Source organism: Mizuhopecten yessoensis, unplaced genomic scaffold, assembly GCF_002113885.1.
Source record: "Mizuhopecten yessoensis strain PY_sf001 unplaced genomic scaffold, ASM211388v2 scaffold689, whole genome shotgun sequence".
NCBI classification, from domain to species: domain Eukaryota; kingdom Metazoa; phylum Mollusca; class Bivalvia; order Pectinida; family Pectinidae; genus Mizuhopecten; species Mizuhopecten yessoensis.
In genome coordinates this window covers 5,442-33,344 of record NW_018403672.1, presented here as the reverse complement: position 1 = coordinate 33,344, position 27,903 = coordinate 5,442, and the positions used below count along the sequence as shown (strand labels likewise).

At 35.9% G+C, this 27,903-nt stretch overlaps 1 protein-coding gene across 2 annotated transcripts; it reads left to right on the top strand.

Annotated features, from left to right (window-relative positions):
- The first annotated feature begins 1,021 nt into the window (after positions 1-1,021).
- Positions 1,022-27,331, top strand: LOC110451991 (heat shock 70 kDa protein 12A-like). 2 transcript variants are annotated; one of them, XM_021500241.1, is made up of 5 exons: positions 1,022-1,171; positions 2,507-2,840; positions 3,472-3,690; positions 4,285-4,438; positions 25,436-27,331. In XM_021500241.1, the coding sequence occupies exons 2-5, from the start codon at positions 2,526-2,528 to the stop codon at positions 26,500-26,502; spliced, it is 1,755 nt and encodes a 584-aa protein (XP_021355916.1). In that variant the 5' UTR covers positions 1,022-1,171; positions 2,507-2,525; the 3' UTR covers positions 26,503-27,331. The 2 variants fall into 2 exon arrangements, with proteins under 2 accessions (XP_021355916.1, XP_021355909.1); XM_021500234.1 differs by lacking the exon at positions 25,436-27,331 and adding an exon at positions 9,140-10,881.
- The last annotated feature ends 572 nt before the right edge of the window (positions 27,332-27,903 follow it).

The window sequence follows — 27,903 nt, the reverse complement described above, 5'->3', positions numbered from 1 at the left end:
TCTAATATGTTTTAATTATATTCTATATTTTTGCAGCATCTTATTTGTATTTTAATTCCATACATATTCTTAAGTATAATTTTTTACAAAACTTAATAATTTTTGTTTATTGATTTCGGTAGGCTATAATAGTGTATATTCTGTCAATTTTGATTTGTTTGGCTATATTAGCATTGTTTGTATATTTCACTTCATAGTGTTTTAATCCTAAGTCCTAAGTAATTCTTGTGTGATATACAATTATTCATTCACTATTAACTACATCTGTATGTGTTTTATTTACTTATTCTGAATACTACTGGCTGTGATCACATTTAATGCTTTTCACATATTAACACTATTTTTATATATCTATTGTTTCAAATGGGTCATATCCCGGGGGCCTTTGTAGGTAGGGAACTCCCAAACACTTAGAAACCTGTGATATGGATATTTTCTTTTTCTGTGATGATTATTCCTGCTTTTTATTAATAGTATATGTGATTATCTCCCTTTACTTGTAATATAATATATTATTGTTATTTTACATATGTTTGTCGCAATAATAGCTCCAAAGAGCTAATGTTCCTTGTTTACATGTATCCGACGTTAAATAAAGTTCCTCTATCTTGTATATCGTGGATGACCATTTAACGCTTGATGTAAAAAGTTCGGCTATCAAACTTTTTTAGATTTATAATGAATCAAAAGCAAGTTTTTTCTTTCTAAAACAGCCACAAAAATGGGGGCCTGCTTTTTTTTCACTTCTAAAACATACTTATATCGATGTGTGAAGTTTAGCAGTTATGGGTACATTTTTTTTTTTTTTTAAACTAATTCCTGGACGCGCGAAAAAATACTGGACACTCATCAAACAACGTACTCATTCCTTCAGGGATCGCCCATGGGCACTCATGATGGGTGATCGCATTGGGTGAACACTGTCTGACGGTTAAAAACATTAATGCGTGTATGTGTAAAGGGTTTGATGGTTGTTATGGTAGATGATCTAAATTTAGCCTGATTGGTAAAACCCGACCTTGACATTAACATTCGGAGAATTTGTGGACGCACCTGACTGTTGGAGACGGTAGACCGGGCCCGGCATTCTAACACGGACGGGTTTTTCATATTTGGCTGACGATCAGCGTATATTGTGGTTATTCAACTATCGGGGGAGTGATATGATTTAGTGAGTTATTTTAAAGTTCTGCAAATTATTCCTAATCATCAGGTTGATTGAGAAGTATATATTAGTTCCTGTTCTGCACCAATGTGATGTTAGTGTTGAACTGTCAGACTGTTGTTCCGTTATCTCAGTTAGAATGAATTCATTTCATCTTGAATAATTATAATAAACTGGTAGGGTTACTGAGTAACTATATTTTATATGTAGTTTATGTTGTAAATACGATGTAAACCAGTATCCTCTACATTCATTGTTAAAACGAAAGTAAATCGTAAACGCAAAAGACATCTCGGCCACAACGATAATGCAGGTTGATAAAGTAGTCGAGTTTGTCATTTAGTTTCCGGATAGGCTGATCAATGGGCGGATTAAATATTTCCTTGTTAACAACAGATAGCATTGGCTTACTCCTTAATTGTGGCATAGGAAAAGTGAATGTCCAAAGTTTTCTCCGCACCCGAACCCGTTACACATTTTAAACATTTTGGCAGGTGGACACGTGTATTGTTACATACAGTGTTCTAATTCTGACTGCATTGTACAGTAAGCTGAAAAATAGTTTTATAAAAAATGCAAGGGTTGTACTGTTTTTAAGGTTTTTATATAAATATTTCTTGACCTACAGTCAGAATTTCAGAAACCTGTGCTCTCAATCTTAAAAATGCAGAAATGACTTAGGGTTTTGACATGAATCATCCAAATGTCTAATTCTTTATTCACACTCATTCACTGTTTATATTCATGCAACAATTTGCGCTGTTTGGACAACTCAAACTTTGGTTAACATGTATATTGACATACATGGAATTGTTGGACTCTCTTTGAATGGTGTATTCTGTAGCTTAATGCATAAGGAATTACATTGCATTTATCATTTGCTTAAGAATATATTTATGTTTCTATATTGTTAAAAATATATCAAATTAAGTCTGTTGTCTCTAAGGGTTGATGCATCGACTTTACAATAAGGGTAAATCAGGAGTATTTAGTTAATTGCATTTTCATCGTTAATTACATTTACAGATATAATCAGTCATTTGTAATTTGTATATACTGAGATAATACTTAGTCTAAGGTTCTTCTTTCATCATCAAAATTAAAACAATGTAACAATACTCCATATCTACGTTTTCCACATATCAAGTTCTTAAAAGAAATGTAATATGTAAAAAAATTGAAGTTTTAAAAAATTCAACCTGTCAGTCAAATAGGAGAAAGTGTCTGTGTGTATTTTAGTTATAATCATAAAACACTGCCTTTATACTGTATAGTAATAGTGAATACTTACTGAAGTGACCCTACTAAATATACTGACAAGTTTGATGCTTTACTTTACAGTCACTGTAAATAAACCAGGATGGCAAGTTCAGGAAGGTTGTTAGTTGCGGCTATAGATTTTGGCACCACTTATTCGGGATACGCATTTTCGTTCCGACACGAGTTTGAAACTGATCCCTTGAAGGTCAGCGCCAGTACCTGGACTGCAGGGTCAAGGGCATTGGTGTCCCTGAAAACTCCCACGACGGTACTCCTGGACAAAGATAAAAATTTCCATTCCTTTGGTTACGAAGCTGAGGACTACTACTCCCAGTTAGCGGAAGATGATGACCATGGTGATTGGTACTATTTCCGTAGGTTTAAGATGATGCTGTACGGCAAGGAGGGAAAGGGAGTAAGTATGATACAGCTATCCTCCATCTAGTGATATCTGTATATGGTGTTTGAAATTGATGGCAATTAATGGGGGTAGGCCAAATAAGATCATTGATATGTTTCAGCTGTCTAAATAAAGAAAATTAGAGCAAGTTGGTGGGTGGGCAAAACATTTTATTTTGTGAAATATATATCAATTCAGGCTTTACAGAGGTGAAAACTTTAGTCTATAATAATCAATGATAAAGAGACAGTGTTAAAATCAAAGGTAGGGAAAACAGGACTGGGTTTTGTGGACTATAAACGATGATCTGTGTCCATGTTCTAAACCCATATTTGATGTGAAGAAGGGAAAATAAGTAAATAGGGGATGTGTGTTGATGAACTAGACATGATGCTGTTTGACTAAATGGACCACTTTGTGTGAGAAGATTGCAAGGTCAGAGTCAAGGTCATAATTACTATTAGTAGAAACTTGTCTAACCATGACACTAATTTGCATGGAGTAGGAGCATTCATGTTACAGACATTTTATTGTTCACACCACAAACAAACTGTATGTTAATATGTCTGATTATCCATTGCAAGCAAAATTGTGTGGAAATATTTATGACTTGGAATATTTGATAAAAAAAAAAAAATGTGTGCAGGGACTGACAAGGAATATCCCGTTGAAAGACATCCGGGATAAGGAACTTCCTGCTCTGAAAGTCTTCTCCGAGGCGATCAAGTATCTGAAGGGTCATTTACTGAAGGCCCTGGAGAAGAGAGCTACAGATGTGAAGGACACAGACATTGAATGGGTACTAACAGTCCCTGCTATCTGGAATGATCCAGCCAAACAGTTCATGCGTGAAGCGGCTGAAGTGGTAAGTTGTCACCATCAGGACAGTTTTTATTAAATATCAATGTTTTTATACCATAGTATCAACTAAAAAAAAAATATGTTTGTTCATTTTTATACGCCCTTCGAATAAGTTCCACTTTGTAATCGCTATTTCCCACGAAGTACAAGGCAGATCTTTCTCATATTTCAAATTAAGGTTCCCTATATTACATTTCAATACTGTGATAGTGAATAAGGTCAAACGACAACCTTAATTTGAAAAAAAACAATGCAATACACAAAAGTATAAAGCTTTTATCAAAATTTTATTTAACGACAAGGTGCATTATACTGTTCACATGACTCAATTCTACAGGTAAGACAAAAGTAGAGAAAGGATCAATCTTACATAGAACCAATGAAGAAGATACAATGATTGGAGCCAAATTAAGATCCCTCTGGGATGTCTTGTTCAAAATGCCTTCGACATTACGTACTGGACCTGAAATCCATGAACAATTAAAAATGCTGCAAAATTGACATTTGAACAAATCTGAAAAAGTAAGGACAGCAAAAAAAGGGGAAAATGAAATATAATCCTTTTACAGTTTTGATTTTTTTTTTTTTAACTGTGTAGGCTGGTATCAAAAGTGACCAGTTGACCATTGCGCTGGAGCCGGAAGCTGCCTCACTGTACTGTAAACACCTACCAGTGGAAAAGATGGGTGGGTCAGAACAAGGCTTCACCTGTTTCTCAAAGGGCAGCAAATACCTGGTACTGGATGCTGGAGGTAGGTTAATGTCATAATTAACTAATACAACGAAAACAAGCTTGTTTTAGTAATGTTTTCCTATAATAACCATACTGTACAATGCACCACAGTGTACCTCAGAAATACCTTAGCTATCTTATTCCATACCCAAACATTTGAGCTGTCACATGCACAGTGTAGTGCTCACTCTCAGGTGTTTTTTGTTTCTCACTGTCAATTTTAGAGACATTGATTTAAATATGTCTTTGCCCATATTTTTCCTGAAGTTCAAGTTCTTGGTGTGTTCAGACAGAGGATAGCTGTCACATAAGAACTACTTCCTGTCAATAAGACCACATGGTAATAATCTAAAAAGATAAAAAAAAATTATGTATAAGTCCTCTTGTCTGACAATACAATTTCAAACTTCATTTTAACATGAAAAAAACAGGGCAAATTACACGACTTTTTACAGTAGTGCAACTGTCATACAGTTTTAATTAAAGCTTTTCAATGCAACAAATTAGTTATATTTGAGTAAAAAATAAGCTTTAGGTAAGTCTGCTCATTTCCAAAGCAAAAAAACAAACTTGAATTTTCAAAGTCTAACTCAAGTTGAACAGCTGTTCTCTGACTCCAATTTATATGAAAATCTGATTACTAAAACAAGATTGTTTCTGTTACATGATGATTGAGCCTTTGTCATAATCAACATTACATCATGCATCGTATTGTGTGTGAGTTTTAACATATTTGCTTTATTTGTGAGAGAATGAAATTGAGAAATAAATTGAATGCATACTTTTGGTACCAAACTGAAAAGGACCACTGGCTATCGTGATAACATTGGCATGGTGATAAAATTGTGAGAATTCAAATACGAAAAGTTGATTTTGAACTAATTCATTTGCAACATAAGTTACTGATGGATATAAGATTGAGAAATGCTTATTAATACAATCCCAGTGGGTGATAATTACTGTGGCACTTCTTGCCAATTCTTTGGGTGAAATGCTATAACAGCTTGATAAATGGTGGGAGACTTTTGATTACGACATTTGTATAAAATATGTGATGGATATCACAACCAAATAATAATGTCACATGATAAGATACATTTGTCTACTACAATAGGTTATATGAGGTGATGTAATACTTGCTACCACAAGACAATACGTACGTACTTGATATCGCCTTATGATAATAATATTGATTATATACTTTTCCTTCATGTGGGTTGTTTTGCATGTGCATAGGTCATATCCCACACCAATCCATATCTGCCTGGCATGCCCCATTTTTCTGCTAGGCAGGTGCTATATCCATTTAACTTCTGGTTGAACGGTTTTTCGGAAATATCGCAGTCATCTGTCTGAATGTGCTATTCTGTTCATGACGTTTTATCTAAGGCAAAGTGTGACTGTAGCACAGCTCATCACTTTTCTGCCAGTTGTATGTGTTATTGCTCACACTTTTGATGTTGCAGAAAAGTATATGATAAAAGAGATAACCATTTGAACATTTCCATATTCTACTCCCGAGTCTCCGTATCAGCCCTTGCCCATATCAGCCCAAGGGGCTTTAGCAGATATGGAGTAGGATAAAGAAATGGTTGTATGATAACATCTAAGTTCAGCTAACACAATGCAATATATATGATATGACTTTCTTAAGATAAATCCATTATTGATTCTAATCCAAGCATATTTCCCCCGTCCATTCCAGCAATGAAGCTGGGTTAACGTTGTTGGTTGGAGGTGGGGATCACTCAGTGTACTTGAATTGGGTTATAGCTGTTGATCTGGTCTGTTAGTCTGTGTGTTCATTTGTTTTTCACACAATATTCCTTCCAAAGCACTACACTGATTTCAATGATACTTGGTACATGAAGTACATACAGTTGTGTGATTGCACAATTCATCAAAATTACCATGCATACATCATGCATACATAGTGCATACATCATGTTATATATTATTGATGTAGAATTGTCAATAATGGGGTTGTACTGTTAGGTACAGAATTATAAGTACATATATATAGGTTCTGAATTGAATGAAGTTGTTACCAATTAGAGTTCATGGATGATTTGACAGTTATCATATTATAACACAACTGGACCTAATACATGTATTAATTTTGTCTTCTGCGCTTTGTATGGAAATTTCACTCCTTCTTCATGGTTCACAGGTTGACTAGCTATTTAAGGATTAACTTGAATATATTTTTCATGTTATGGAGATATAACACAAAAAAACGGAGTGTACTCTAAATAAACCGAAGCGGTTTATGATGAGAGTACACTCGGGTTTTTTGTGTTATAGCTCCATAACATGAAAAATATATTCAAGTTAATCCTTATAATTTAATCTACTATACGCAATCCCTGTGGAAATCTACTTTTATTGATGGACTCTTTTCTCTTAGAAATTATTGCGCAGCAGTATCGCAGCCAATCAAAAGTGACGTTACAAACGGCGACGTAATTTTTTTACGTTATGGGTTGATAACATAATTTTTTAAGCCAATGAAAATGCTTGATACAAGCAAGATTAAATTATAAAGTGATACAAGAAATGTACCTGTTACCTTGTAATAAACAGGTACAAATGTAACTGGTAACAGGTTAGGCTGTTATGTTTATATTGTATCTTAGTTTTAAGTGCACACGTCATGCATCTGTATGACCATTATGTCTATACACTTGTGTCAATTTAAGTCGCACTGTTAGATGAATAGATAATCACGTAAATCTGGCTTCATTATGGCAACATATACTTAATAAGAAAAGATATACCGGTAAGTTTAAATACAAAATCGTATTTATTCACTGGCCAATTCCTGAACATCTATCAACTATGATATCTCTCGACCACCTGTTTAAGAGCCATCACACAGGTTTTCATCATGTAATGTTGTGTGATCCCACAACTGTATATTTAGGGAACACAAATACATTAAATAAATATGAGTTACCTTCCAGATTTATGGAGTTATGCCCCTTTGTTTATGAAAATTGTTTGCACTACTACTGTATCAATTTCAATGCTATTTGGTACACAGAACCTTTACATCAAAGGGATTGGAATAAGGCACACATGTGTGTATATCCCCAATTTTTGGGGTTACACCCGGTTGTTTAAAAATGTTTTTGAAAGAATTTTTCCTACAGTTCGATCTTGATGCAGACAGGTTGGGAGGTTGTGTGTGTGCTATATAAGGCTGCCATTTTGGTGACATTTCCAGTTGTATTTAATTAATAAAAGCTATTTTTATGGGGTGTTGCTACTGATTTTCAGTAATATGTCACTATTTTTATGATACAAAGCATTATGGTTATTTTTCTAGTATCAGTTGGATTAGCTCTCAACTCTCAACATTTAAATAATTCAAATATTCTAACCTGACTTTATTTATATTCCTCAACATAAATATAGTTAATTGTTATCTGATAAATTCACAAAAAAATCTTTGTAAGTTGTAACTGATTTGCTAGGTCTATTTGGACGAAAACATATTTGGAAGTAAAGTATTATGGCAATAATGTTCAATTTCAATAAACTTAGTGTTTTTTCTTCAAATTCATGTACATAGTCTATCTTTCCTGTGGTTAAAATTTCGTTGAGACTATATTGCATGGTATCTCTCAAAACACAAAGTAAAATTCCAACACAATTTTATGTTCAACAGTTGTATTAACCTGTTTTTTATGCTCTCACTGCAGCAGTGTTGACATTACAATGTTAAAATTTGACAATTTACATGACAAAAATCACTCTACCTTGTGTAAAATAAACAATTATACACAGATATTGCAAGAGGTTTAGATATCAAGATGATTAATGCAAGCAAACAGTTTATTTACTCATTTGACAGAAAGTGCTTGTTAGCTATATGCTTGGATACTTAGTTTGAATAAATTCATGAAGCAGTTTTATTCACGTTCAGGGGCAAAATGTGTTAAAATCTGGTTTGAAGAGTTTCCCGTTCCAGCTTTGTTCATGTTCAGGGGTCAAATACGTTAAAATCATTAAACTTTTAAATCTTTTACCTATAGTAATGATATTTTGTTTGTGATTTGCTGTGCTGAGGGGCAGTTAACACGTACAAGTTTGCACAAATATGTTCGGTTTTAAACATTGCAATAAAAATGGCTTGCATTTATAAAAGATCAACATTAATCAGATACTTGAGTGATTGTTATGTAGTGTTCATTGTGTATCTAGTGTTATTAATGTCTATTATAGTCATGTACATGATAATGCTGTTTGACAAAACTGTAATATCTCCACTTTAGCAAAACAGCAGAAAACCATTTTTTCATGTTCTTTATGAGGTCATGAACAAGTGTTTACTTTTTCATGTCGATCTGAAAATCCAAGATGGCCACCATGGCCCATTGATTGGTTGAGACATTTTCAACTTCTTTTCAAAAATGGCTACACCAATTGACTCCTAACTTGCTACAATTGTTCCTTATGATGTCCCAAACAAGTGGTTTTACTTGGTACCTACGTTATTAGTAAAAAAAATACTATTGATATTAATTTCCCGATTCTTTAAGATTTGCCACTGTATACCCCACACACTGTTTTGTCCACGTGTAACATAGTTCAATAAGTCAGTCAGGCAGTGAAACTAGTGTAAAGTGGTTGCTTGGTTCTGTAGAAGTTTAAGATGCATGTTACAAAACAACTGTTTTGAAGACAGAAGAAACCTAATGGTATTCCCTTTCTGCAGGAGGAACCGTTGACATCACTGTGCACGAGGTTCAGTCAGATGGAAGTCTCAAGGAACTGGATAAGGCGAGTGGAGGTTCCTGGGGAGGCACCAAGGTGGACGAATCCTTTCGACAGATGCTGGTAAAGATTGTTGGGAATGATGTCATGCAGGAATTTTGCAAGGAGAGTACATCTGATTTTGTTGATATGTTCAGAGAGTTTGAGACAAAGAAGCGTACGGTGGATCAGACAACCAAAAATAAGGTAACAATGAAAATCCCTATCGCTCTTAAGGAGCTTTTTGAGGAGATGACAAAGGAGGATCTAAATGAAACTATTGAACAGACAAACTTCAGTGGCAAACTGGTTTGGAGTGGAGATAAACTCCGAATCCAGCCAGAAACATTCCGACAACTGTTTTCTGCTGCGATAGACAGCACAATCGAGCATGTGCTAAATCTATTAGCCCAAAAATCGTGTGAATGCACTACTACAATTATCATGGTGGGAGGGTTCTCTGAATCGCCACTCATGCAGGCCAGGGTAAAGGAAGGCTTCCCTAAAATGCGGGTCATTATACCACCAGATGCTGGGTTAGCAGTGCTGAAAGGAGCAGTTATTTTTGGTCATAGTCCAAGAGCAATCAAAGCCAGGCGAGCCAAGCTCACGTATGGAATTGGCAGCAATACCACATTTGACCCAAAAATTCATCCAGAGAGCAGAAAGTTCTACAATGACGAAGATAAGACCTATTACTGCAGGAACACCTTTTCTAAACACGTCACTAAAGGTGACCTTTTAGAAATTGACGTTGCCCAAAGTGATCAGCCTTATAGTCCCATGAGTGCCAGTCAAACATCCATTGTATTTCCCTTTTTTGTATCAACGGATGCTAACCCTAAATTTGTTGATGAAAAAAACTGTGAAAAAATTGGGAAAATGTCTGTAGATATACCTAAAGGAGGAGATGGGCGCAACAGATCGGTACGAGTCCGGCTGATCTTTGGAGGAACAGAAATTAAGGTTGAAGCTACAGAGGAGCGTACAAAAAAAGTTACAGAGGCAAAACTGAACTATCTGGATGATAATTGACAGAAACATTCACCAACGCTGACAGTTGTTTTTAGTGGGTAATCATCGATTAGATATCTAGTTATTTCTTTTTATTTCTTGAATAATTAAGGGAGCTGTCCAAGCCTCCATATTATGATTGCTTGAAACAAATCCCTTAACCAAGAAATATCTAGCTTAGGGAGAATTGTGATGTTACGATGGCATATATATATAAATCACTCATACATTTCGTGTTAGAAGAAAGTAAAAATGTACAGCTTATAGGCTGAAAAACTTTTTATCGCATAACTGACCAACTTAACTATCAAACGGCCATGTCATAAATATGGTATTACACATGTGAAATAAAACCTAAAAGTGTTGTGATTGGTCAAAACCGTGGGAACATATTCCTACACCACTAAGGTATTACTTTGATTTACTATACCACATGATACATTAAATGTGGTTTTTAATGAATTTGAATTGTTTATTTCATTTATTTTCAATGTATTTGAAACTTCATTATTTAAAAAAAATCTGGAACTACTTTGTTCTGTGAGGAACGACAATACTATGATCAGAGTACTTTGGTTTAACTATATAGAGTCAGCTGAGAACATGTAATTGTGTTTTAAGTTTGTTTTTTCAAACTATGAATAATATTTGATAAATAAAATCTTACTTGTTTAATAATTTGATTTGACACCAGCCTTTATGATAAAAAACAAGCCTAAAGGCTCGTGTCATATCAAATTATTGAACTCGTTGAATTAATTAAATATGATATGGGCATAACTGTAAGATTCTATTTAACACAACAGACATTATATGATCCTGAAGATATAAAATAAACAAGAAGATAACAACCAAGTCTACATCTAGTGGCCATGGTCAATGGTAACCTTTGCTGTGATATAAATTCATATCAAGGAGTCTATTGCAACGTTTTTGATAACAGGATTTCACACATGGCTGTTATTTCTATCATTTGTATTTATTAGTTCTGGTAAGTTTGACCTTAAACAATGATGTATACCAAGAGATCAGTTGCAGCCTTAATTTATAATGAGTTACATTTAGTGGTCAGTTTAAACCTCCATTTTAATGACTTTAATTGTTCATTTATATTAGATGACATCCAGTTTTTTTCTACACCCTCATTGGTTGGATAAGCATCACGCGGAGGCCGATGATTTGTTATATTGACTCTGTGTAACTATATTTAGAATATATTTCACTTTATGACATCAATTCATCAGCACAATGCATATATATGAATAAATGAATATGTTGTTATCTGGACATATGGGAAAGTGATATCTACCAAGACGATCGAAGGTCCTTGTCACTTTCTTGATAACCACATATTCAAGTAAATAAAAGTCCATGATTGATAGATATAAATATAATTACTGAAGATTAATATTAGATAAAAAACCCACCTCGTATGACCGTTTTCTTGGTTCTAATCTGTATACAGTTCGGCCATAATTGTCTGGTTCAGTAATAACTCACTAATTTTATTTCTTAAACATTACATTTACTATATTTAAATTTCATTATGTGTTTTAATCAATACCTTTGTATTTAACTCTGTTACTGTTTAATTGGTTTACTATAACTATTAGGGTTTGAAAGTTAAAAGTGCTACCAGAACTTAGTTTTGGATGTGCATAAAGATGCAGATATTTAGGTGATTATGTCACATTTTCAAACACAATTTGTTTAGATTTCAATAAGTTGGTCAATGTTGTGTTGTTGTACTCATCTCCTTTTTTCATTGTTTTTGATATACTAGATTCTACTGACATATCGCACACTTGCCAACTCTCCTGATTTTGGACCCTAACATTGAGCATTTTCAACCAGTGAATTTACTAAAATATTCCTATATTCTAGCATCTAATGATTTCATCAGAAAGAACAGCTCAAAAAATGTCCAAGTATTATTTTTCCCTAGGGTGTACATACACACATTTGGTTTGTGATTTTTATTCTGAGTATGCGTAATCTCCCCCATGGAAATTTCAAGAAGTTGGCAAGTTTGATATCCTTCAGTAGAATGATTGTGTTTCCAGGTTTTGTAATAGTACACCTTACATAATGGGCTGATGGCTTTATGGTCTATATGTACATATCTCAATGCAAGAAAAGTATAAAGCTGTGATTTAAAGCAAATTTTCATGGTAATTGTTCTGAAAAATTATATCTTTCTGTACGCAGATATGGAAAATGAAGGTGTTTATGGATGGCTTTTTATTGTGTTGATTTTTTTTTATTTGACATTTTATCATAAAGGAATAACTATCACAAGTATTATGTGACTTCAAATCTTCTTGTAATGTATTAAGCTTTTTTGAGCATTAAGGAACTGTTTTAATTGTTAACTTCCTTTTATATTGTTCCAACAATGTGAAAGATGTTTATCTAAATCGTAATGTTTTTCTTTATGATACAACCTGGAGATATTATTTGATTAACTTATGTTTTATGTTGAGTTTATACCTTGGTGCTCACTCTCTGCATCTGTGATCTTCCGCCCATACCCTTTTTAGCTCACCTGGTCCATCATCATCCATCCATCGTCTGTCTGTCAACTTTTCTTTTAAAACACATAAGTAGGTTTTGACTAAATTTGGAGCATCCTTAGGGCACTCAATTTTGTATAAACGGTGGGTGTGGCTCCTTTGGGGGCAGAGGGGCAGTGTCCAATAGGGGAAATAGAGGTATAGCCTTTAAAATCCTTTACTACCGTTTGGATAAAGAGATTTTATCCTGATTTAGTCTAGAACATCCTTGGGCCAAGGCCACTCAACTTTGTATAAACAGGGTGTTTGGACCTCCTGGGGACAGACGGGTATGTGGGGCCCAATAGGGAAAATAGATGTAAACGCTTAGAAATACTTCTTCTACCATACATAGTGATGAAGGATTTTATCCCAATTTGGCCTCGAGCATCCTTTGTGCAAAGGGGATTCAACTTTGTTGAAAATGTGAGTTTAGACCCCCCTGGGGGCAAAGGGGTGGGTCCAATAGGGGAAATAGAGGTAACACTTTTAAAATTCTTCTTCCCCATAGGGATAAAGGTATTTTATCCTAATTTGGTATTGAGCATCCTTGGGCCAAGATGACTCAATTTTGTATAAACAGTGGGTGTGGCCCCCCTGGGGAAAGAGGGGCAGGGCCCAAAAAGGGAAATAGATGTTAAACCTTTAAATCCTTATTCTACTAAGTAACAGGATTTTATCCTAATCTAATCAGGAGCATCCTTGGGCTAAATGGGACTGAATTTTGTATAAATGGTTGGTGTCCCCCCCCCCCCCCCCCCTCCCCTCCAGGGGCAGATGAGCAGGGCTAAAAAGGGAAATTTGAGGTTTAAGTCCTTCTTCTACCATAAGGATTAAGGGAATTCATCCCAATTTAGTCTGGAGCATCCTTGGGCCACAGGGACTCAATTGTGCATTAATGGTGTTAGTAGCCCCCAGAGGGCAGAGGGGCAGTGCTCAAAAGGGGAATTTGAGGTTTAAGTCTTTCAAATCCTTCTTCTACCGAAAGGGATTTAGGGATTTCATCCCAATTTAGTCTGGAGCATCCTTAGGCCAAGATATCTCAATTTCTTGTAAACAGTGGGTATGGCCCCTTTGGGTAAAGAGGGGCGGGGCTCAAGAGGAGAATGTGAGATTTTAATCTTAAAAATCCTTCTTTTTCTGTACTATTGAAGGGAATTTATCCAAATTTGGCCTGGTGCATCCTTGGGCAAAGGGAACTCAATTTTGTATCAACAGACAGTATCGCTACTATGGGTGCAAAGGGGTGGGATCCAAAAGGGGAATTTGAGGTTTAAATATTTTAAAAGGTTTTAATCCAATTTTTGCTAGGAGCATCATTGGGCAAAGGGGACTGGATTTTGTATAAATGGAGGGTGTGCTCCATCTTGGTGCAGAGTTGGAGGGCCTTATATGAGAATTATGTAATAAAAATAATTTCTCATTGTTGCTTTATTATCCAGGTGAGCATTACCAGCCCCCTGGGCCTTTTGCTACATTGTAGTTAGAAATGTCAGGAAGCCGACAAATTCTATATAATTCTTCACAATCCACTAGTACGAAAGTTAAAAATGTTAATTATTACAGAATTACAATAGTTCTTTGCATCATGATTTATGAGAATGTTTTGTTTACTTTTCATTTAAAAAGCTACTTGTCCTGAACAGCTTTATTGATTTTGACCAAATTTGGCCTAGAGCATCCATGGGCAAAGGGTACTCAATTTTGTATAAACAGAGGGTGTTGCTCCTCTGGGTGCTAAGGGGAGGGGTCCAACAGGGGAATTAGAGGTTTAAATGTTCAAAATCCTCCTTCTATCCAATGTTGGCCTGGACCATCCTTGGGCAAAGGGACTCAATTTCGAATAAACGGAGAGGGTGGCCCCTTTGGATGCTTAGAGGCCGGGCCCAAAAGGGGAATTTGAGGTTTAAATTTTTTAAATCTTTCTTCTTTTGTACCATTGGAGTTATTTTAACCAAATTTGGTCTGGAGCATTTGTTGGTGAAGGGGACTAAATTTTGTATAAACAGAGGGTGTGGCCCCTCTGGGTGCAGAGAGATGGGGCCCAAAAGGGGAATTTGAAGTTTATTGAGTTTATTTGGAGGAATTTTAACCAAATTTTGTTTAGAGCATCCTTGGGCAAAGGGGACTAAATTTTGTATTTATAGATGATTACTTTTAGGAGGCAGAGGGGCAGGCTCAATAGGGGAAATTTAGGTGAATCTTCACCAATTCATGCGGGCAAAAAGAAGGGACCTAATGAAGGACAGGTGTTTTCGAGAGATGAAGCCAATATTTGGAAATAGTTGCAGTACAATACGTAATAAGAATAATTTTCCATGTGAGCAATACAGGCCCTCTAGGCCTCTTGATTGTTAACCTATTCTGCCACTCATCATAGGTGTCTTTATTTACATGTATGACTGAAAAGTGTTATTTCCATATATAAACTGTAGTACCTGTTACCCCTTCTCGCAGGAAATGAAATGAACCTTAGGACTATTCCATCCAAGAAAAGGATTTGATTCTAGCATAGTTGGGTCTTTATTACGATTGACTGCAGAATTGCCTTAAATCACTTGCACAATTTTTAGAGGAGTGGAAATATAAATTGTTCATGAATAGGACAGAAAGGACGAGGCATGAGGACTGCTCATTAGACGATCACAATACATCTCATAAACAGAATGCGAGACAAATTCACAGCAACTGATCATGATCATATGTACAAAAGACAAAACAAAACAAAAATCAAAACAAAATAAACACAAAAAGGAATCCATGCAAGTGTATAAAAATCAAGTTGTTGTTATTAAGTAAAAAGAAATGGAAAAGTTTTCGCTATGCTTAAATGCCATTCTCATATACGACGAACAAACAGACTATCCTCATGGTCTTAAAATCGATTTGTGATTAAAATCACAGATTTTGCTAATCACATGGGTCCAATTATTTTACCTATGTTTTTATCCCTTTGCTACCATAAGCTTCATCCCAATGACTCATATATCTTATCTCTGGTTTATGATGACACATTTCAGTGACTCATACATTTTATCTCTGGTTTATGTTGACATATTTCAGTGACTCATACATTTTATCTCTGGTTTATGTTGACATATTTCAGTGACTCATACATTTTAACTCCGGTTTATGTTGACACATCTCAGTGACTCATATATTTTAACTCTGGTTTATGTTGACATATTTCAGTGACTCATACATTTTAACTCCGGTTTATGTTGACACATCTCAGTGACTGATACATTTTAACTCTGGTTTATGTTGACACATCTCAGTGACTCATATATTTTAACTCGGGTTTATGATGACACATTTCAGTGACCCATACATTTTAACTCTGGTTTATGTTGACACATCTCAGTGAATCATATATTTTATCTCTGGTTTATGTTGATACATCTCAGTGACTCATATATTTTAACTCTGGTTTATGTTGACACATCTCAGTGACTCATATATTTTAACTCGGGTTTATGTTGACACATCTCAGTGACTCATATATTTTAACTCGGATTTATGATGACACAATTCAGTGACTCATACATTTTAACTCTTGTTTATGTTGACACATCTCAGTGACTCATACATTTTATCTCTGGTTTATGATGACACATCTCAGTGACTCATATATTTTAACTCGGGTTGATGTTGACATATTTCAGTGACTCATACATTTTAACTCCGGTTTATGTTGACACATCTCAGTGACTGATATATTTTAATTTGTTTATGTTGACACATCTCAGTGACTCATATATTTTAACACGGGTTGATGTTGACATATTTCAGTGACTCATACATTTTATCTCTGGTTTATGATGACACATCTCAGTGACTCATATATTTTAACTCGGCTTTATGATGACACATATCAGTGACTCATATATTTTAACTCTGTTTTATGTTGACACATCTCAGTGACTCATACATTTAATCTCTGGTTTATGTTGACACATCTCAGTGAATCATATATTTTATCTCTGGTTTATGTTGATACATCTCAGTGACTCATATATTTTAACTCTGGTTTATGTTGACACATCTCAGTGACTCGTGTATATTAACTCTGGTTTATGTTGACACATCTCAGTGACTCATATATTTTAACTCGGGTTGATGTTGACATATTTCAGTGACTCATACATTTTAACTCGGGTTTATGTTGACACATCTCAGTGACTCATACATTTTATCTCTGGTTTATGTTGACACATCTCAGTGACTCATATATTTTAACTCGGGTTTATGATGACATATCTCAGTGACTCGTGTATTTTAACTCGGGTTTATGTTGATACATCTCAGTGACTCATACATTTTAACTCGGGTTGATGTTGACATATTTCAGTGACTCATACATTTTAACTCTGGTTTATGTTGACACATCTCAGTGACTCATATATTTTAACTCGGGTTTATGATGACACATCTTAGTGACTCGTGTATTTTAACTCGGGTTTATATTGACACATCTCAGTGACTCATACATTTTAACTCGGGTTTATGTTGACATATTTCAGTGACTCATACATTTTAACTCCGGTTTATGTTGACACATCTCAGTGACTGATACATTTTATCTCTGGATTATGTTGACACATCTCAGTGACTCATATATTTTAACTCGGGTTTATGATGACACATTTTAGTGACTCGTGTATTTTAACTCGGGTTTATATTTACACATCTCAGTGACTCATACATTTTAACTCGGGTTTATGTTGACATATTTCAGTGACTAATACATTTTAACTCCGGTTTATGTTGACACATCTCAGTGACTGATACATTTTATCTCTGGATTATGTTGACACATCTCAGTGACTCATATATTTTAACTCTGGTTTATGTTGACACATCTCAGTGACTGATATATTTTAATTTGTTTATGTTGACACATCTCAGTGACTCATACATTTTATCTCTGGTTTATGTTGACACATCTCAGTGACTGATACATTTTATCTCTGGGTTATGTTGACACATCTCAGTGACTCATACACACATCTCAGTGACTCATATATTTTAACTCTTGTTTATGTTGACACATCTCAGTGACTGATACATTTTATCTCTGGTTTATGTTGTCACATCTCAGTGACTCATATATTTTAACTCGGGTTTATGATGACACATATCAGTGACTCATACATTTTAACTCGGGTTTTTGTTGATACATCTCATTGATTATACATTTAAACTCTGGTTTATGTTGACACATTCAAATACCCCTTAACGGTGTAAGTGGTTGCCAATAATATATAGAAATATAAACACATATCTTTACTTGAGATCCGGTAGTCTATCAGATTAGTTATCGAAGTGCTTAGGTTGGCCAGGACCACCTTAATTGTATGACCTCCTCCTTTTCTACAGGAGAGAGAACAGATGTCACTGTGCTGGAAATGCAGTCGGACGGGAGTTCAAAGGTTATACACACGGATTGTAGTTGGTCAATTGGAAAGAGCAGGGTCGTTGATGCTTTTTGTCAAATGATGACGAGCATCGTTGGGATCGATGTAATGAAAGAATTTAAAAATGACTATTCTGATGATCACAAGTATATGATGGAGGAGTTGGATACAAAACTGTATTGGAAATGTCAGAGTTCAAGAGGCAAAATTACTATGAAAATTCCATGTTCTCTCAAAAACTGTTTCGAAGAAAATGGTGAAGATATTACAGATGCTATTGACCGGGCAAACCTGACTGGGCAACTGAAGTGGGTAGGAGACAAGTTGAGACTAGATCCAAACACGTTTCAAGATCTATGTGCAGATGGTTTGGATAGTACGGTAGCGTTCGTTCAAAACATGTTGGCAAATGAGTTGTGCAAGGGCACCGACATGATCATCATGATTGGTGAGTTTTCTAGATCACCACAACTGCAGGAAAGAGTAAAGAATTTCTACAGTAGGATGCGAATCATAATTCCAACGGAAACCCAGTTGGTTGCCCCTTTTGGAGCAGTCCTATATGGGCATATTAATAAACATATCACTAGACAAAGGAAATGTCCACGATATCGGCACCAGGAATGATTCCCAAACTCGCCGTGCAAAAGGTTAAAACTGACTTTATTCCGTATCAAGTCACTATCTACGTCATAGACATGCACTTTGTGATCTCCATTTGGAAATTGTAGGTCGATTGTTATAGACTGTGATATACACTTTTGTTTACAAACGTGATTAAATATGTTCCATGAAAAACTCTAACACGGTGCACTTTAAACAACAAACATGTTTGAATATGTACCATAGCCTAAATCGGCCGGTACACTTTTAACAACTTTAAAGAGTGTCTGGGCAGGATTGACCTTTGTATTTGGCCGGGAAATATATTGTTGATTGTAATAGTGATTTAGCTTTACAGATTAATATAAGTACACCATATGTAGTTGTTCAAGTACATGTAAATAATAGCCATTATAAGGAAAATGCCACTTATAAGTCTGAGAAGAAATGAATTCATTATACTTGTACCGTCAGTCAGTGATAAAGGATTTTAACATAATTTGGTCAAGAACATCGTTGGGTCGGAAGGACTCGGTATTGTATGAAAGTAGGGTTTCGCCCGTCCCTGGTGTCTCAATGTTGTCCATTGTATAAACAGATGTGGGGACAGCGAGGGTTGGGTCAAATAACGAGAATATAGGTAAAAAGAACTTATTAAGTACTGGTAAATGGGATTAAACGTAAAGTTGTCTTGAGCATCACTGGATGAAACGGTCTCAATTAAGCATTGAACTGTTAGCGCGCATTATGTTGTTCGCTTGCAAAGCTGTGTCATTCAAATAGATCATAAGTATCATACACAAACAGTTCAATACTTATATTTACGTTTTCTCTGCCTCTTATGTTCTTTTTTAACTTATAATTTATAATTAAATTAAAAATGCCCGCCTTATCGACAGTCCACACAATTTCGTTGAATAGTTTGAACAGCGTATTGTCGCGTGCTGATTGGCAAACAAAGTAGTACTTTGACATTTTAACAAACACTTCAAATTTATTCCACAATTTAGTATCAATACAATTGCGTATGATATGTCTATAGGGTGATTCCAGTTTTTCAATAGAAATCTGAGCTGAAAGTTAGATTTGAAATTGTTTCGATTTTCCCCCGGAACAAATTTCGCGCATGGATAAATACAGTGAACACCGTGAATGGGACCTTGACCTCCACGAGGGAGTTATTTTTGGAAGTTAATTCGAACTTTTCTCTTTGCTCATTTTGTGAAGAATCCAGGCGTGAATGTATTTGTTGATTGTATGGGAACCCGACAACAGTCGGTAGATTCTATAACAGCATCGTTATTTGACATGTCGTCTGAAACTGAGGAACCGTGGATCCGAGACGCGTGAAACTGATAGCGTTTGAAGTGAGTGATCTTGCGACGGAGCACAGGTTCGTTACAAATGTCTGAAATGACGAATGTTTATGTGTGCTGTGACTCATATCAGTAGGTCTGTAACATATGTGTCAGTAGGTCTATAGAATATGTGTATTTCAGACATTTATAACGAACCCCTGTTGATCAATGCAGTGTAACAGACGATATTTCTGATAAATTGCATGAGCGTTAAAATTGTTTCCATTGCCGGCATTGGTGATTTCAACCGATGTGCATTTTGTACGATATTGCAGACCTTGGTCTTGTTTTCGTTGTAATAAAAGTGTTTTTTATCTTATTTTTTATTTTGCACATAAATTTACAATGACATTATCAAATCTCACAATGCCCAGCGATATTTCAGCAGCCGTCATGTTTATTTACATTGGATATTGTAGTTCCGGTCAGTGTTGTAATTAATACGCTAAGAATGGTGTCTCGTGCGGCATGGTAATTAAAGTCCCATCAACGACACAGCTTTCAAAGAGGCTATATAGTGACAATGGCATGCAAATGTAAATATTCTATTGTGACAGTCAATCCACAGTTTAAAATTTATTTTTGATCATGTGTTCTTTTATTCTTTGACCTATCACAGCGCCATGTAATGCAACTCAGGTGACCGTTGAAGCCTAGTAAAACCTTGTACATTAAGTTCAATAACATGTTTTCTCAATATATACATGTTATCGTCCCTGGTGCAGTGTATAAAACTCGATGAATATAGCTGATAGTTGGACTTTGCGATTGTATCTCTTTCAGATATGTTATTGGTGTTTTGGGGCTTCATTTTCACCAAAGACTGAGTGTGCAAAATCATATCACCCTTAAGCTTCCCCTGCTTGGGTATGGCACCTGTATGTATTGTGTAATACAGACCTTATGTAAATACGCAGAAAAATATTAAACAATTAGAATTAAAAACTCTCACAATTGAAGTAGGATTTTTAAACAATATAAATGGATCCCTTATACTATATACAGCCTATTCTTACGCACCATGACATTGTTATTGTAAAATTGTTTCCCGCAAAGTATTTAACCAGAATAAACAACTTAATATCAAGCACCGTGTTTTTATGTTTACTGTACATATAAGGCTTTATCTACAACATTCACAGCATGCTCCATCGTAAGACCTGGTGTTGTATGACATTGTCCGTTCGTTAACATAGTATTACTTTGTCTCTGCCTTTTGTGTATTTAATAGATACAAGACAGTATGGCGTTATTTAGGGACAAAAGATAATACCTAGTTATATTTCTTGCAAAAAATGCAGATACCAATTTTATACCGATGTCTCTCGATGGTACCTGATTACTTAGTCCCTTTTACTAAACGTAGTCAATATGCCATACTTACTGTACTATATGTCGAATTTCTAACCGTTTACCCCGCATCATATCATAGCACATAATACTGCTCTTTTGCAACTGGGTTATCGTGACCTGCACTTACAATGAAATTATGTCAATGACGTATTGTTTTACTTCGGAACACTGAATTAAGTGTTCCTGTAAAGAAGTATCATTGTTGTAACACACTGGCTCGATCAATGTAACACACTATACATTTGTGTTAACCTCTTTAACCTATAGGACTTATTACAAACACTGTGGACCAGATCATCAGTGACATTTAACCAGAATCACTTTAAAACCAACCCTTGGAGGTGCATGGCTACTGACCTCTTGTTTAAAGAACATTGCCAGAATACTTCAACGTTATATACACTTACCTGTATGTATATATAGAGGATGCATGGGATATCGTTATATACACTTACCTGTATGCATATATAGAGGATGCTTGGGATATCGTTATACACACTTACCTGTATGCCTATATAGAGGATGCTTTGGATATCGTTATATTCACTTTCCTGTATGCATATATAGACGATGCTTGGGATATCCTTATATTCACTTACCTGTATGCCTCTATAGAGGATGCTTGTTATATCGTTATATTCACTTACCTGTATGCCTATATAGAGGATGCTTTGGATATCGTTATATACACTTACCCGTATGTATATATAGAGGATGCTTGGGATATCGTTATATACACTTACCTGTATGTATTTATAGAGGATGCTTGGGATATCGTTATATACACTTACCTGTATGCATATATAGAGGATGTTTGGGATATCGGCATTGTCACTATTTCCTAAGACGGATTCCTAAACGATAAAAACAAAAAAATAACTTTTGACAAATATTTTTAACGATCTTTGACAAATTATTTTATTGTAATCGTAAATTATGCTAATATACTGTCTTTTATTTAGATAAAACAGAGTATTTGTGCTCCCCGGCAGGACAATGTTTTGGAGCATAATGTCGTTTTGTCCGTCAGGGTTTCCCTGTGTCCGAAACAAATGGTTTCCTATGGTGCGACAGGAGGAGGAGGCTATCGGTTTTGGGATAAATAAAGGCCGATAAATAAATCCAAGGTCAGGTTAGGGTTTGCAATAAAAAGGCTTAAGTGTTTTGAACTTGTTGGGTTTCCGGAGGCTATATCTTGAGCGATACAACATGAAAATAAAGAATACCAAGTTGTCAATAAAACCGAAATTCGAACAAAACATTGATAAAACTAGAGCATAATGAACAAAAGAGAGATTAACGTGAAGACAGGGAGAAAAAGACCAAGTGTTCCGGAAGGTTATACGCCCTGTGCTTCAAAAACGACATCTGTCATTTAGAGTAAGTTAAAATAAGTAACGTCTCGTCCGCGAGGAGAGAAATAACAACTAACGAACAGAATCGAAAACATCGACCTTCATACCACAGACAAAATAGCCTATTTCCCTTTGAGATCATCTTGGCGACATTAAGAGTTGTTTACAATGTCCATCAACCTGCCTCTCTGGAAGCACTTTCTATAAGTACGTTAGCTAGTCGTCGAGTTTAAAGACTCTAGTACTCATATGACCTAGTTTAAACAAAGCGTAGCCGATACTCGTTTTTTCGGTTCGATTCCTCATTTCGAACTTTATAACAACCACGCTTCACTGGAAATTTGTCTGTTGAAGGTTACAGGGTACGTCACTGATAGTTTGTCTGTTGAAGGTTACAGGGTACGTCGCTGGTTGTTTGTCTGTTGAAGGTTACAGGGTACATCACTGGCAATTTGTCTGTTGAAGGTTACAGGGTACGTCACTGGTATTTGTCTGTTGAAGGTTACGGGGTACGTCACTGTTAGTTTGTCTGTTGAAGGTTACGGGGTAATGTCGCTGGTATTTGTCTGTTGAAGGTTACAGGGTACGTCACTGGTAGTTTGTCTGTTGAAGGTTACGGGGTAATGTCGCTGGTATTTGTCTGTTGAAGGTTACGGGGTACGTCACTGGTAGTTTGTCTGTTGAAGGTTACAGGATACGTCACTGGCAATTTGTCTGTTGAAGATTACAGGGTAAGTCACTGATATATTGTCTGTTGAAGATTAAGGGGTAAGTCACTGATATATTGTCTGTTGAAGGTTACAGGGTACACTGATATATTGTCTGTTGAAGGTTACGGGGTAAGTCACTGATATATTGTCTGTTGAAGGTTACAGGGTACACTGATATATTGTCTGTTGAAGGTTACGGGGTATGTCACTGATATATTGTCTGTTGAAGGTTACGGGGTACGTACACAGTAGTGCACCGTACCAGTCATTGAATTGTCACACATAAACACTTACCTGGTTGTGCTTTATAAACCTTTCTACAAAGCATATGGTTTTGGATATTTTTTTTTGTAGATAGTCACTTACCTGATATTAGAGATATCTCACATGTGGTACATGTACATTCGAGATCGTGGTTGGCGACGGAAACTTTGTCAATGATACATCGTGAATGTATGGCTCAATTTCCGCTCCAAGTCCCTATGCAAATACTTACTAATGATAATAGTGATAGCGTGATTTATATATACAAAGGGTATTTCATTCATTAATCTTTGTTCTGATTAAATAACTATATGATATTGTAAACCATTACATTGTTTCTATATGTCGACATCAGCTACGCATATGTAGTGGTACACACTCACACGGGCTCTGTCCTTTATTATTTATAAAACACAGCACGACACATATATATTTCTTATGATCAGTAGTCTTTTTAGCCGGTACCATGTCAGAAACAAGTTTTGGTTTTACTGACCACGGTCTCTATCCGATGACCGCGTAGAGTGAGAACTTAAAGTGTTGATATAACGTGTAAAGTTTTGTATAACTACTGTTACTGAGTATTGGGACGAATTGGAGGGCTAATCTATACTGCTGTACATGTCGATGAAACAGTTTTATTACCTGCGTCTGACTTATTTGTTCTGTTGACGGTAAAATGCAATAACGTATATAGCTAGTACATTGTATATGACTTCTGGTCGATCCCTTAATTACTAGATATGTAAAATATAACAGTTCCCCGATCGGACGTTAAAAGGTATGGTGTCACCTGCCCGATCTGGTGGTTTTTCTCCGGGTTCTCCGGTTTCCTCCCCCATGTAAGCTTTTCAAGTGCTAACATCCGGGCCATCCATAGTGATTATTTATTATTATCATATATAGATATAAGTTGAAATAACTTGTTTTATAATTGTTGTAAAATAAATGTTTTACTAGATATGTCACCCAAGACAGGCCCTTAAACACTCAAATTAACATAGGTTTTTGGCAGAGTTTGTCATGAGAACGTGATCCATGTGAACAATGATTGATGGAAAAGTTATATATATTGACATTTTGTAGATTTTTTGACGATATTTGTTTGCTATTTTTGCTTGATAACGGCATGGTAAAATGGAAATGCAAATTTGCGGCACGGCACATTTACGTACATGAAAATAAGCGCATTCAATTAGAATTTACCTGGAAATGACAGGTCGGATAACTGTTATACAGTAAAGTTAATTTTGAATAGCAAAGACGTACAATAAACCGAGGAAAGACAGTACATTTTAACATCATTTGTATTGATGCTACATGTATCATTGACCTGATATAGAGGTCCTTGACATAGGTTTAAACACACAACACGATACATTGATAAGTCCCATTGTTGGATGTCGCACTTTGATGTTGTAGCTTGAAGGATATACAGGTCAATAATTAATTTCTACCACAACTTATATAGATTGCGACTACATGTATGCGTATTTCACTTGGAATTTGACTTGACCCAGAGGTAAAATCGAATTTATATACCGTATGTTTGATCGCTATAAGTCAGATGAAATACATTCTTAATTGTTAATTATCTTTGAACAGGTATTTATGAATGGTGTTATTTTTCAGGTGGAACGGTGGACATCACTGTGCACAAGGTCCGGGATGATGGGACACTGAAGGAGCTGGACCGTGCCAGTGGTGGCGCCTGGGGTGGCACACAAGTGGATGAAGCCTTCAAACAGATGATCATCAAGATCGTCGGCAACCCAACCATGCAACAGTTTTGCCACGAGCAAACTTCAGACTTTGTAGATATGTTTAGAGAGTTCGAGACAAAAAAACGATGCAGTCTTGAAGATACTTTATCAAAAAAAGTCACAATGAAAATTCCTATTGCATTGAAAGAACTTTTTGAGGACGAAACAGAGGAAGATATCAAAGACGTTGTCAGGCAAAGTAGTTATGCTGGCAAACTTGAGTGGATTGGTGACAAAATTCGGATAGCACCAGATACATTCCAGTCTTTGTTTAACTGTGCTATAACGGACACGGTGAGTCACATTCAGGATCTTCTCAGCAAACCGTCTTGTGAGGGTACAAAAACTATCATCATGGTCGGGGGGTTCTCAGAGTCCCCTCTCTTACAGAGAGGTATTCGCGAAGCCTTTCCACAGATGAGAATTGTCATTCCTTACGAGTGTGGCCTTTCCGTTTTGAAAGGGGCTGTGATATTTGGACATCGCCCAAAGACAATTTCAGCCCGAAAGGCTAAATGTACTTATGGCATTTCCACAAACAAGAAATTTAAACCATCAAGACACGATCATAGCAAGAAAAAGACCGTGAACGGCGTTGATTACTGCACAGAACTGTTCGACAAACATGTGAGAGTGGGCACTACTCTGAAGATAGGACAGGCCCAGAGCGACCAGAAATACAACCCCTTATACGAGAATCAAACCTGCCTTGATTTCCCTGTGTACCAGTCCTCTGAAGAGGACCCTGACTACGTCACTGATGGGAGCTGTACATACATGGGCAACATGTCTGTCACCATACCAGACACGGCGGTGGGCACCGATAAAAGTGTCCGGGTCAAGATGATCTTTGGTGGCACAGAGTTAAAACTAGAGGCAATACAAGAAAGCACAGGGAAGGTAACGGAAGCCAAATTCAACTTTCTAGGAGATTAATATTTGTGAATATACATTGTTAACGACTTTAACATTATTTTTCTTATATTTTAATTTGACGTGTTTAATGAACATATCGCCTGTTAATTGCGTTGGCGGATGGAAATGATTTCATCAATACAAATGTATAATATGCTGATGTTATCTTACAAATAAAAATATAGTCTCTTATCATAATTATATGTGTTCATGATACGGGTTGTTCAGTCTGTGCATACTATTAGCTGTACAAAGGTAATTTCCCGGGCCGACCCGTATCTGTCAGACACGTCATATCCATTCTCTATGCGCCATATCTGCCCAGCAAGCGCCATATCTGTCCAGCAAGCGCCATATCTGTTTCACGTCCATTTGAACATAAAAACACGTCTCATTTACTTCTGATTTCTGTTATCATTAAAAATTGTGATTACGTTCTCATCATTACAATTGTAATATGGCTATTTCTATATCCTTCTTCGTATTTCACCCGTCGGGCCATCGGCCCCTCGTACTGGTATGTTTATACGGGAAATGGTATGGGATTAATACGGGAAATGATATGGGGAATAGTCATGTGATAACCTGCACCTATGCACAAAATATGACACTATAGAAATGGGCTTACATGTAGCAAGACAAAGGATGATATCAGATGTAAATTGCTTTGTTACTGTAACATACTTGTTAAAGACTCATTGAAGATTCTGTACATGGTCACATTCACACTTTCCATTCAAACATATTTTGTACATCTGTATTTCCAATTGGTTTTGATGTTCATACATAAACTTAAGAAACTGGGCAATACAATACGGAAAACTGTTTAATAAATCAAAGTTTTCTTGTCTTGATGTGTTTTGTGTTTTTGTAAACTGAATTGAAGGGATGTATTCTTAGCAATCATAACTCAACACAGACACCACTATAAACTGTACGATTAAGTGATGATAAACTGATATTGCACAGTGAGGGATCATTTCTGTAAAAAAAAGTCTGCTTTTGTTCCAGGAGGCCGCCAAATGCTTGTAAATCTATTTTCATGTAAAAATAATTACGTTATTGTAAGAAAACCCACAATTCCAACTCAAAATCAGTGGAGAAAAGCAAATGAACGAATTCCGAAGCGTAAACTTAGCTATAATACAAGCTAAAAATAACGCAAGTAGTCCAAAATGTGCAAAACAAATAAACATTAAACTGAAACCCTTGAAAAAGTTACAAGGGCAATTAAGCTAGGGTTCGTACTCGTGACAACGTGCTCGTGTTCAAGCATAGTTTCTGTCCTCAAACAACGGTCCAAACACAGTCATAAAGTCAAGACTAAACAACGGTCCAAACACAGTCATGAAGTCAAGACTAAACAACAGTCCAAACACAGTCATAAAGTCAAGACTAAACAACGGTCCGAACACAGTCATA